Source organism: Xyrauchen texanus, chromosome 14 (assembly GCF_025860055.1).
Source record: "Xyrauchen texanus isolate HMW12.3.18 chromosome 14, RBS_HiC_50CHRs, whole genome shotgun sequence".
Lineage (NCBI taxonomy): Eukaryota > Metazoa > Chordata > Actinopteri > Cypriniformes > Catostomidae > Xyrauchen > Xyrauchen texanus.
The window spans coordinates 44950460-44964453 of record NC_068289.1 but is presented as its reverse complement, the minus strand read 5'-3'; the positions used below and the strand labels follow the sequence as shown (position 1 = coordinate 44964453).

The following is a 13994-nucleotide window of genomic DNA, read 5'->3' as shown; positions in this document are numbered from 1 at the left end:
AGTTCACTCAGTTCATGTCTGTTCCTCTGCTTTTGGCCTCAGTGTTTCCAAAGGTGCGGTCCTTTTTATCGCTATGGCCAATTAAACTACCAGCAGCAGTCTGTAAATGTAGATCTATAAATAAGCCTAGTTTTTCAATACTTTTCCTACTCTGCAGTGGACTTCTATGCTATACAATGTTTATTGTTATACGCAGACTCCATAACCACAAGCTTTGTAAGTTTATCACCTGCTGAATGTCCTGTGGCATCATCCTGGCATGCTATGCTCTTTGAATTGGCTGAGCTTGAGATAATGAAAGCCAGTGCAGGGTGTGTCGAATACATGTTTTGGTTGTATTTTCTCACTCTTGTGTATTGAAGGAACTTCAACTTCTTCACACTGGCTAGCACAGCTGTTTCTCTGGTTTCCCTAAAAAAAAAAAATAGTTTTGGACTTGAAGACCAAAGGCAATCTGTTTTGCATACTGTCTTCATTTGATCATGTATGCTAGGGAGGAAATTGTGATGGTTGGACATTTGTCTGGTTCAACAGTATCGAGTTAAGAAAAATATTTCCCAGAAAGCCGCCTCAGAAGTTAACGATATGGTAAAACATCAAACCACACTGAGTTCAGACTCTGCCGTTGGTCCAGTTTCCAATCTGATTCGTTACTCTTCATTTGCTTGAGGGTTCAGTCATGGAAATCAAGACCACCAAGCTCAGCCTTTGAGGAACGATTGCTAAAAGTTGTCAGGATAATTCAAGTTGAAGTGTGTAATTTTTGTGCCACTAGCATCACCAAAAAGGATTTCCAAAAACTCCCCCCATCTGTCATTGGTCATACAAACAGATAACACCCTAAACTCACGGCATTGGTTCCGTGTTGTTACCTCAAAGAAACCAAGCAATGTTTTGATAGCACCACAGTATTTTTACTTTTGGGGGAAATCAGCCAGTGAATGGCAAGCTTTCATATGGGTCTTGAGACTAATATTGATGTCTATCTTCTTGTTCAGGCTTACACCAGCGTGTCCAAGGCGTCGCTTGGACTGGCAGATCACAGGGAGCTGGGCAAGATGATGAACACCATCATCTTCCACACTAAGATGGTGGACTCTCTGGTAGAGATGCTTGTGGAGACTTCAGATCTGTCCATTTTCTGGTAAGACTTTACGAGTTTCCTAGAGAACTCTGTTTTTGTAAGAACCCCCCACTCCCCACACAATTGGTCTTAATTAGTATTAACTACATACTAAACAAAACAATACTGTTTTGTGATATGATTTGATGTTTTTTTTATTATTATTATTTAAATGCTGTGTGGAATATATTTATTTTTTGTAACTTTAACAAGGTTAACTGCATATGAACATAAACCGTTAAGTACACTTAAAAACAGTTCCCGGTTCATTTCAAATTGCGAATAAAAATTTGTTTATGATGACCTGCTGTTCAGTAAGTGAGTCAAATATTAATACTGTAACCTTAGAATGATTCAAACAGATAACTTGGGAGTTTGCCCATCTGGTACCAACAATTATCTATGCGATTATCTAATCAGTGAATCATGTGGCAGCAGTGGAATGCATAAATTAGATACAGGTCATAAGCTTCAGTTAGATTTCACATCAACCATCAGAATGGGGAATTTTTTTTATCAGTTATTTGGACCATGGCATGATTGTTGGTGCCAGATGGGCTCGTTTGAGTATTTCTGTAACTGCTGATCTCCTGGGATTTTCATGCACAACAGTCTCTAGAATTTACTCTGAATGGTGCCAAAAACATCCAGTGATCGGCAATTCTGTGGACGGAAATGTCTTGTTGATGAGAGAGGTCAACAGAGAATGGCTAGATTGTTTCGAATTGACAGAGTCAATACGGTAAATCCGATAACCACTCTGTTGTGGTGAGAAGAATAACATCTCAGAATGCTATTCTGAGATACAGGTTGGTGTTGTTTTGGCGGCACAAGGGGGAACTACACAATATTAGGCAGGTGGTTTTAATATTATGGCTGATCAGTGTATAGTAACATTTGCTCACATGCCATAGTGGTTGTTTTCAATAAATAGTTTGAAAACCCAATCTCAAATCAGTCTGGATGTTTAATTCTTAAATCGGTCTGAATCCAAATTATACTCAAGAGTCCTCACAAGCTAGTGGAGAAGTCACAGTATCCTGTAAAGTGATCATGCTGTTTATTTTTGCTTGCTGTCAGTGAAGACAGCACAATACAAAGAAATGCCACCTTAGCTTGTTTTTAACTTCCTTGAACTCTGAGTTCAAGCTCACAACTTGGTTAAAATAAGAGTCCTCTTGCCTCAGCACTGTAGATTTAGCAGCGGCGCAACACCACTGCAGAATAGGCAACCCTTGGAAAAAGCTGTACAATTGGCTGAAGACATATCTGTTCTCAGATTGCCATAGCAACTGTCTGTTTAGTCTCGTTTTTTGATATTTCTCTTTCATGCTGGTTGGAGAACAGACAGGGGTGTTTGAACTGATTAGATATGACTGTACCAGACGGAGATGGTAACAGGCTTCTCATTTCCTCTCTCCCTCTGATAGCTTTTACAGCCGCGCCTTTGAGAAGATGTTCCAACAGTGTCTTGAGCTGCCTTCCCAGTCGCGGTACTCCATCTCCTTCCCTCTGCTCTGTACCCACTTTATGAGCTGCACTCATGAGCTCTGCCCTGAAGAGGTGAGTCACTGACATTAAAATGTATCCAGTAGGCCCACCGAAGAGCATGTATGTCAGGTTCTCTGCCTGATCTGAGAATGCTGTTTGTCATCTTGCTCACATATTCATGATACTATATTTAAAAAAGTGTTCTGAAGTTGAAAAGGCTTTAATTATGTTATGTTTTTATTCTGTGAGTATTCTGATATTCTGTACTAGGGCTGGACTCTAGAGCTAAACATTTCTATCAAGATATTTTCAGCCTTTATATTCAATACATAGATCAACATTTATGCATTTGCTCTGAAATGTATTTATTTTTTTCAATCAGAGGAACCTTGTTTCAACCAAACAGCCATTGTAGATTCAAAAGGTTTAATGTAACTAAAACAGAGTACAAATCTATTTAAAATTAATCAAGGCCTGTTTTCGACCAAATGAACACAAGGAAGAATTTTTATATAACTTATTTTTATTTATATGCACCAATATGGTAGGTGGTTTTAATTTTGTGGCTGATCATGTATATCACCCAGTCATAGACTGTATTGGAATAAATTATGTATTTTTTGCCTCATGTAACCGTTTGCTTTCTAATTTTTTTAATTTGTATTCATATGCTTTTTACCTTGTCCTAAAACCTCCTGTTTAGTTTCCACGGAGGCTCTATGTTTGTGGAAAAAACTGTTTTATGTGTCTGTGAATGTCCCCCAGTGAATATAACCAATGTTGCATTACTTTTGAGAAGAGAGGTTTCGGAAGATCTTTTCTCTTCTCGATTGGGTCCCGCCACAACTTAGCTGCTTAGCTGCGACCCATACGAGGGTTCAGGATGGAGTCTTACTGTGAGTCCGGAAAGCTTCTTGAGTTTAACTAGAGCTGGAATGTCCCAACATGCAGCATTGAGCACTGTGGTCCATGTATCAGGATGTGTGCAGAAAACCAAATGCTGAAAAGCATGATTTATTAAATCTGTAATTGAACCATACACCAGTGCAGCTACCCAGGCTCCCTGAGGGCCTATGGAAGCACCTTCACACACACACAAGGAGCACAGCAGATTCCTTTTCCCCCCATGCTGAAATACGGCCAGCACATTTACTGAGTATTTGTTCCTGCCAAACATCCTGCCCTCCAATATCCCATTTAATTTGGTAAATAAACCTGCATTTGCGCTCCTAATTGATGGACAAATGCCACCGACACAAGCAGCACAATGAGAGTTCTCATGTCATTATGAACATTGAGCTGTCTGAGAGCACTTAGAAGAATAAAAGAGATTTATTGAGCTATAGAAGGCTTGGGTTTCCCTTATTTAAACATGAAACTCCCTCTCTCAGCAGGTCTCTGAAATGGTCTTCCTCCTATGTCCACTCCGCACAACTTTGGACAGCTGCAGGCTTTATTTATGTTGGAAAAGCACTAAAAGTTTCCAAGAATATTTCCATCCTCGCACAAAAAACTTTTTACAGCGCTTTAGAGTAACAATAAAAGATCATGGAGCTTCAGCAAAGGTTAGTTTTTGGCATCATGTCGCATAGATGTGTTATTTCCAATCTGCACCCATCTCAGAAGTTGCCCTCCGATGCCCACAGTGATCCTTGTGTGAGTAAGGCAAGTTTGGCCTTTGCTCTGTTCCATCTGCCATCGGCTTTTGTCCATCTTGTTGTGCAAGATTTGATTGAGGGTTCAGCACTACACGGGCCAAAGTTGTTTTGCATTTGTAATTTAGAGAGTATGCACTGTTTGCACTAGGGAGTGAGTTCAGGCGACGAGACGAGACCAGCTGGGCCATAACAAAGAGCCTCACTTAGACATGGATGACGGGTCAAAAACAGAACCTCAGTGTAAGCAAAGTTCACCTGAGCTGTTTACACTGGAGTAATCCCAGACGAAAACGACAAGTACTAGTTGAAACCACCAGCAGCCTTCTACGCAATCTCCGCCAGTCAGTGCAGACTGTTGGTAAACATAGTTGTCTTTACAATGTACTGGGCTGCTACAATAAGGAAGAACTTGTCACTGGATTTGCCAATGTTTGTGTGGTGCATGGCAATGAATATTTAATAAATAATGAATTTTGTTTTGTTTTAATCCATGTCTTCAGAAGTGATATCAATATTTGAAATTTGTTTTGTTTTTACTTTAAATAGTCCTCATTGATCAATAGGTGGTGCAAAGAATGCAAATCCCCAAATGAAGATTTTTGAGTGAACTATACCTTTAAGACACTGTTTTTGTTTACACTACAAACACATCCCTGACCACCTCTGAATGCAGCCATCGGGCGGCTATCTATCTACCTAGCAGCTATTTAGCACTGTCCAATTGTAATTGGACTACCTGAAACATTAATATGATGTTAATACCAGCCGTAATAGGGACCAGATTTGTGCAAAATGGACCAGACTCTATGGCAATAGTCAAGTCTAACTAAAACCAGAGTTATTCTAAGGGAATTCTCCACTAATGTCTCCCATGTTTATCTGTCCTTGCAGAGGCACCACATTGGAGACCGCAGCCTGTCCCTTTGCAACATGTTTCTGGATGAGATGGCCAAGCAAGCCCGCAACCTCATTACAGACATATGCACAGAGCAGTGCACCCTGAGTGACCAGGTCAGTGACGCACACACACATTCACCACTGCCAAAAGCTGAGAGGGTCTCTTTGGGAGTTTTGAAATTTTCCATTTCATTTCTGGGATTTTAACAAATTTCACTGGGTTTACCAGGAGTTGTGTGAATTCACCAGGAATGTTCAGTTCCTTTGCAATATGATCACAATGAAATAAAACCGTGATTGATTGACTCACTGAACAGAACTGGCAGCACTCACAACCGCACTGATTAGAACACAACCTGTCGGCTTTACTTAATAAACCACTGGCACTTACTCCCATTTCCCTCTGCTGAGTAAAACAATCATCTTGTAAGCAAACATTCTCCTCACAGCTGCTCTTTTTCGGGTGGTTGAGGGTGCATATGTCTTACCCTCTCCATTTATTTATTACAGTGATTCTCAGCAGAGAAAAATATATAATTGTGCATAGTAAAAATAGCTAAATAAAGGAAGCTTCAAAGGTCATGCATCTAGCCAAACTTTACAATATTTTGGAACAAATCCATCTTTCTATTGGTAGAAGCTAGCCAAATTAAGCAGATTCCAACATGGACAGGTTGCAGAGATATTGTAAGACAGGGTTCCCCAATTAGTTTTCACCAAGGGCCAAAGTCAAGGGTCACGGCCCTCGATGTAATGACAAAGTGTTTGTGCTGCAGCTATTATTATTATTATTACTATTACTATTGTTGTTTTTATTTTTAAAAGTGTCATGCATAAATATTCAGATTTTTGTATTAGTGTTCAACGTATTAATCTCTAGCACTGACAGCTGGGCAGGGCAGGAGAGTATAAATGTTTGTAGAACAGCAACAGCACCACCTACTGTACAGGGGTGAAATTGTTTTTTGTGCCCTCTGTGTGTATAGACCTTTTGTCGGAAGTTTGTCTCGCTAAATTGTCACAGATTTGGTGTGAACAAGACAAATGTTTGTCTCTCTTGGGCTGGATGTGGCCCATGGGCTGCCTATTGAGGAACCCTGTTGTAAGATATTTATCAATGATATTTACAATATCATAATTATATATATGATAACCATTCCCCGCAACTTTGTACGAGTTACCAACTATATATCTGTTTTAGAGAGCGGTTCCACCAACTATAACACATTTACATAACTAAAACAGATATAAATAAAATGCAAAAGTAAGGCATCATGAGTCAAATAAATGGGTTTATGTAGTTTTATGTAAAAGAAGTGTGGAATACAGCATCACAAACAGCAATGATAAACATACACAAACACTGATTTAATTACTGTGAGATACACAGAACAGATGAAGTTGGTATGGCTAGAAAATTAACAGTCATTGAACCCATGGATATTTACACCATTGTATAATGAGGAAGTTGAACAACAGTAACTGATAAAAACGTATCTGAAATTGTCAGTTGAAAGAGGAGAAAATACGTTAATGGAGGTGTAAAAATGTAAATCCGTGAATTTAAAGTGATTCAGTAGCATTAATCCAAAGTAATCCAAATGAACAGTTACATCAATATAATCTGCATGCTTGTGATTGAAAACAATTCATAAGGTAATGTAGCACAAATGTTCTTGTATGAAGGTCCACTTTGAGAATTTCAGACAGTTGGGCATAAAGCTGAAGAATAAAGGTAGAAATAAAGAGTCCTTATTGATTGAGCATGGAACCAAGATTTCCCAATCAGGACTCTGAGATAGTTACAAACAATAGGTAAGCCATGCTTCCTTTGCCAAACACATCTCTCTTCTTCTAACACTCACCTGATAATATTATTAACACCAAATAATAGTGCGCTGTAAAGTGGTAGAATTACATTTGGAGTAACCTAGCAACAGGTTGTGACTTTTACAATATATATATATATATAACAGTCAGAAGTTTACATACACTTGAATTCAAAACTTATTTTTTAACCTCTCCACAGATTTCATATTAGAAAACAAGTTTTTGCAAATCGTTTAATGTATTATACTAAAATGTATTGGCAACTGGCTGGTAAATGTTTAGACTTTACTCACCAGTAATTGTGTAGTGTATTGGAGTATTCAGCAGCAAGAACTTTCCACTGCATGTTGAGAGTAAAAGTTGTTTTGGATAATGTGTGTGTATGTGTCCAAAGACGAGATCCACACAACTCATTTGTCATTAAATAATGTCTCTTTTAATTCCATTTCTGTTCTGTACTGTCAGTCAACATAAAAAAATAAACATTTAATTCTAATCATGCATGTCACAGATGGGTAAAGCCATTTGACTTTCTTTCGTTAACATGCAATCATTTAAAGAAGCTTTTTACAGAAATGCTGGTTTTCTTAAAGAGACAGTACAATTTTTAGCATATGTTCAACAAATCAGTACTTGTAAATAGTACAAATTATGCAATTTAAACAAAACAATTATTCATGCAATAAAATATAATATTTTAAAATATAATTCATGGATTTCTTCATTTTTAAAAAGGTTAATGTGGCCAAAATAATAAAAAACTAATCAAATCTAATTAGTAAATTTTTTGTATGTATCAAGTTAGAAGTTCCCCTGTATAATTTACAGCTTTGGAAATATGTAAGCAAAAGGAATATTATAACTGAAATAAACCCATATATGAATCACATCGGAATCTAATCGAAAGCTTGTGAATCGGAATCAAATTGAATAAGGAAATCTGTATCAGTACCCATAGCATGCTGACTTGATTTAATTTTTTGTGATGCAAATTCAAATAGTCAGTGACTTAATATTGTTTTCTTTATTTTTTTAATGAGTGAGCATGTTTACGTGAACCACAATATTCCGATACATCACACTTAATCGATAAATCTTGTTTTGATAACTGGCCTACATTTCATCCTTCAGCATTTTTAGCTGCTGTTATTGAGGACACAAATAAAAACGAATGATTTAACTAAAATATTGAAATGCAGTGTAATCAGTGGCAAGAGCGAGCAGAAGAGAATAGCAAGAAAATAAAATGCATGTAGTTTATACACGATTGCCATGTAGACGATGCATTTTTCTTTATATTTTAAAAGAGCATGTAAAACTCTTTATTAGCAAGAATATGAACATCAGTTAAAGATTGGGGTGGATGGTACAGTAAACATGGTCAATGGAAGGATGTATTATTGATAATGAAAGTTAATAACTGATGATGGGTTGTTGAATAGGCTACATTATATGGGCAGAAACAGGAAGTTGCACTCACTTTTTTAGAAAACCTTGCCAAACGCATAAGAACATTGCTTATAAAAAAATGAATGAACGAATGAATAAATTGTGCATGCACTTTAATTGCATTCTGTCTTACAATATTAGGAAATTTGTGGGTGTTCTGTAGGCGGAGTCCATGCCCTCGTTCAAGTGTGCATGATTTTAAGATTAATTTCGATTTAATAAAGTGGGCTGCATTTAGGAAATGTTTTCATCCGTACAGACGTTTTTAAATCGTTCATTAAGGAAATTGTCTCACATTCACTTTTAAGGTAATTCTTCAAACGTCTTCATAAATGAGGCCCACTTTAAGCATTTGGTTTTAAGCACATTTTTATCATTGTTTTCTACTTTTGTACAAAAAAAACAATTGTAGTAGGCTACTGTTTAGTCACCATCTTACGTTTAATGTAAACTCTTGAGTCCTGAAGCAAAACCAGTAGAGAATCACTGGTTTAAGAGTCTTAAAAGGGGGCTTTTCCTGTTGTTCCTCTGCACAGCTACTGCCAAAACATTGTGCCAAAACCATCAGTCAGGCCGTGAACAAGAAGTCGAAAAAGCAGACCGGGAAGAAAGGCGAACCAGAGAGAGAGAAACCTGGCGTGGAGAGCATGAGGAAGAACAGGCTTCTTGTCACCAAGTAAAGACAATGCTTACTCATCCTCTGTATCTCTCTCTCTTTATCTCTCATCACACCAAAGCACACATCTTAAACCCAGTGACCCTCACACACTTGCCTCCCACAGATACATTAAAAATAACTTTGCTGTAGGTATTTACCATATTATTCTCCTATACCGACACACACTCAAACAGATCATCCATATAATATAAAAGGGATTTATCCTAAAGCCTGATATTGACTTACTACCTAACCCTGCGGTGGTTAAGCCATGCCTGTTTGACTGTGTAATCTGAAGGAAATTATATTTTAATGCCGGATGATGTTGTCTGTTTGTTACAGTCTGGACAAACTGCACACTGCTCTGTCAGAGCTCTGCTTCTCCATTAACTACGTACCCAACATGATGGTTTGGGAGCACACCTTCACCCCACGAGAGTACCTGACCTCCCACCTGGAGATCCGCTTCACCAAGTGAGTCTGATTACTAAAACTCCCAAGGGTTGAGACAGCACAGTACTATAATCAAAACAACACCCTAAACTGAACTAGGTTTGGGCTGTATGACCAAAATATTATATTGTGATATGAGTAATTGTTTATCACTGTAAAGACGTACACTCACTGAGCACATTATTAGTAATAGCTGTACACCTACTTATTCATGTGATTCTCTAATCAGCAAATTGTGTGACTGCAGTCCAATGCATAAAACCATGCAGATACATGTCGGGAGCTTCAGTTAATGTTCACATAAATCATCAGAATGGAGGAAAATGTGACCTCAATGATTTCAACCGTGGCGTGATTGTTGGTGTCAGATGGGCTGGTTTGAGTATTTCTGTAACTGCTGATCTCCTGAGATTTTCATGCACAAGAACAAAAAACATCCAGTGAATGGTCGACAAAAATGCCTTGTTGATGAGAGAGGTCAACAGAGAATGGCCTGACTGGTTTGAGCTGTCAGAAAGGCTATGGTAACTCAGATAACCACTCTGTACAGTTGTAGTGAGTAGAATAGAATTTCGACACAACATGTATAACACGTCGAAACCTTGAGGCAGATGGGCTACAACAGCTGAAGACCCCGTCGGGAACTTTTTTAGGACCATAGTGTTCCTAATAAAGTTCTTGGTGAGTGTATATTATGTTTAGAGCTGTCAAAGTACCGCATACGATTAAAAAAGTGTTAACATGTTAATTTTTCTTAATCGCGACTGATGTTTTTTCTGTTAATAAAGCATAAACTAGCATAAACACTGGTTGGAATAGGGTGAAATGTTTTGTGATGTGTCCACCTGGAGTTATTTCACAGACGCACATGCCACAAACACACACGCACAACAGCCATGTCAGTGATCAAATGATGGGGAAAAGACACCTCAGTGCTTTTTGTTATACAAAACATGCCCAGATGGAACATGTGACAGAAATTAAGTACTTTGCAGCCTCTGTAAGGCAAAATTGAAATACCACTGAAACATGTCAAGTCTTAACTATCACCAAAACGCAGAATGAGCCATTGTTTCCGTGCGCTTTTCATGTGCAGTTTAAAGTAAGTGCAAGTACTTAATCTTATTAGATAATTCGATTTTTAATTGGAACTTAATGGACACATACCAAAGGATAGGAATATTCCTAACAAATAAGAATGACACCAGTGCACAAACTGAAACATTTGAGTTAACTAATGTAAAATTGATAATTTAGGCTCTAAAATGAAGCTTTTGTGAAATAGCTGATATACACAGAACCAACTCATTTCTAAGCACAGTTTTGGAAAGACTTTAAACCAAATGGGGTCAAGGTGATTTTTAGTGGATATATGAAGTCCGCTCCCCTCAACCGCTCCACAGATGACCTAGCAGAGTAACCACAGGTGTAGTACATCACATAAAATTTAGGATGTTGTCCTAATTTTGAACAGTATATGTTTTGCATTTATCATTTTAAACCTAACAAACCTAACAAAAAAGAGTTTTGCTTTTGGAAAATATATGCTATCCATCTTTAAAATAAATGGCATGTGGTTTAATACATTGTTACCTAATGCAATGGCATACATTTTTAAGTGTGGCTTAAGTGTCCAAATACATTCTGGGGCCACTGTGAATACATTTCTGCCCATTATATCTGTTATAGTACCCACAGTCCTCATTCCTGATGAGGTCCATCTGCGCTCTTCCAAACTACCATCAATCATATTGATTTGCCTCATAGGGGAGAGTTATTGTTGCATTTTATGTCAGGGAAAATTGTCATCCAGCTCTCTCTTATTAATTAAGCTGAGAACTCAATGGCGTTAAGGGCCTCTTGGGTTTATTGTTCGATTTGTGTAATTTATTGTGCTAGTAGAGAGAGTTTGGGTTTAGTGTTATTTTTGACACTGTTCCAGAACAGCGCTTGTCCAACTAAATAAACATGGGGCAGAGGAATAACAGGTATTTTCCACTGTGGGATTCAAAACTCTGACGTGGGTGCATTGGCTGGCCCCTCTCTCCCAGGCTGTGAACTCCTAATGTGGCTGTGCTTTTCAGCAATGAGAGGCCCTGTTAACCCATTTCACCATGCGACCCATGTGCTGTTATTACCTGCTTTTATTTAATGAGTGTAGAAGCAGTCTATTGTTTGCATACACCATTACAGTATATCAAACTATTTTGTATCTGTTGATGGGAGCTCCCTCTTCTCTCCTGGCCTGGAAAAGTCCTGGATATTTTTATTGCTTAATATTTTTTCTCCCTGGCCATTACATCTGTTACATCAGCAGAAAAGAAAAGTGGTTTCAGTGTCCAAGGAATGTATTAGGTTTTGATTACTTTTTTGAAAAACGTACACTGAAATCGTGCACAATAAAGCCAGGGACATTTATTAAGAAAGTCAATTGGGACATTTATTAAGAAAGTCAATTGGGACATTTTTCTTAAAGTCCCATGAAATGCCTTTATGAGTGCCGTTTGATTTGGTCTTTTGACGCATTTCCTACTAAAACAGGAAGTGGGGCGAGACGTGTAAAATGACTTGTCCCATTTTTTTTACAGCCACACACTAATGTCAGATCACTTACCGGGGAAACTTGAGAAACAATCTCAATAGTGGCCAGCTTTCCCAAATACTTGAGAACCAGACAGTCTTACTGACAACATTAATCCATAAACACCCCACAAACACGCAGCACATCGCAGTCTTTTCTTATGACGAGGCTGAAGCTGTTGTGCAAGTCCAATGCAGATTAATGAAAAACAAGTGAATAAAAGATAATATATCCATGTTTTGAATAACAAAACACTAACCATAAAGAACACTCGTTCAAGTTGTACATCCCAAGAAACCTCTGGCTGCACAAATGCACTGGTGCAACCTATTCAGTTAAGTTATCATCCCTATGCCATATTCCCTTAGAAGACAATTACCCTCCACTGTGAGAGCTTCAGATGACTAAAAGGCGATAACGGTCAGTCAGAACTAACGTTTTAAGTGATTCTTATTGGTAATTCTGTTTGAAATGACACTACAGCATGGTTTGTGTTCCCTTCGAAGTGCCCTGCGAAGGTATGATCAGCGGCAGTTAGAACACAGCCTGAAGTGCTGAACAGATGTTGGTGGAGGATGCGTTCTCATTCTAGAAAGCATTTGGATTTAAAGCAGCAAAACATTCATTTAGATTTTATGAGGTCTTTAATCCTATTAGTCTTTCAGAAAATGTAATTGTTTCTGTAACTGTTACTCAGGTCCATTGTCGGGATGACCATGTACAACCAGGCCACACAGGAGATCGCCAAACCATCAGAGTTGCTGACCAGCGTGCGAGCCTACATGACAGTGCTGCAATCCATTGAGAATTATGTGCAGATCGACATCACCAGAGTGTTCAACAACGTGCTGCTGCAGCAGACCCAACACCTGGACAGTCATGGAGAACCAACCATCACCAGCCTCTATACAAATTGGTGAGACTTCAAATATACTTACTGTAAAAGGCTGCATCATCATTTCAGAGGCTAATTTAAAATACATTGGATGACTTAATTCCAAAATCTAGTAAGCCGCCTTGCTGTCTACCGCATAGACAGCAACTCTGTGGGTCATTCAAGTAGTGCTCCTCATTCAAAGTGCTAGGGGAGGCTCAACTCCCAATTGATTTCAGCAGAGTATGATACTTTAATAAGCATTATAATACATTGTGTGCAATTACTGGGTAAAATAGTCAAGGTTTAACTATTTTATCATATTTATATATTGTATATGTAGTATATTTGTTATCAACAATTTTCTCGCTTCATCCACCATCTTAGAGTTTTCACTCAGCTCGTTGCAATACAATACACTGACAAAAATGACTTGTATGATTTACTTAATTTTTATTTAGTAAAATATACTTTATGACATAATATTGATTAAAGTGAGTAAATATTAACTTAAAGCTACACTATGTAACTATATGCTATTTAGCAGCATCAAACATTATTTGCGGAAGAATACGCAGTTTTGACACTGCTCTTCTGGCAAATTAATCTCATGATTTCAGCTTTCTTGGACATCTCCTGTGTGAGATCATGACTGGGAGATATTTAGAACTGGAGCAATAACGTGCTTTTTTCATGTTTATGTTACACAATTAAACATTTAAAACTGAAATATTACTTGATTTGATAAAGATAAAAAACACTCCTATTTACATAGTTTGAATTAATTCATTTTACACTTACTGCACTTTTCTGACTCTACGCTCAGTGCGCTTTTACATAGAGAACAGGGGGCTCAACCACTTCAATCACTACCAGTATATTTTAATATGTTTTTTTTCAAGTGTTTTATCTACTATTAATGTTTGTATTGTACTACACTTATCAATTTAAGGGGTAAAACTCTCGACATGGTTGATACG

General features: G+C 37.9%; 1 protein-coding gene across 4 annotated transcripts in view; it reads left to right on the top strand.

Annotated features, from left to right (window-relative positions):
• LOC127654803 (nck-associated protein 1) overlaps nt 1-13994 on the top strand; it is a 70154-nt gene that overhangs the window by 39195 nt on the left and 16965 nt on the right. For all 4 annotated transcript variants that reach the window (XM_052142243.1, XM_052142242.1, XM_052142241.1 and 1 more), the window contains 6 exons: nt 999-1144; nt 2554-2686; nt 5164-5283; nt 8985-9124; nt 9449-9580; nt 12838-13056. In XM_052142243.1, the coding sequence (XP_051998203.1) occupies nt 999-1144; nt 2554-2686; nt 5164-5283; nt 8985-9124; nt 9449-9580; nt 12838-13056 (890 nt within the window). The remainder of the gene's footprint in view (nt 1-998; nt 1145-2553; nt 2687-5163; nt 5284-8984; nt 9125-9448; nt 9581-12837; nt 13057-13994) is intronic.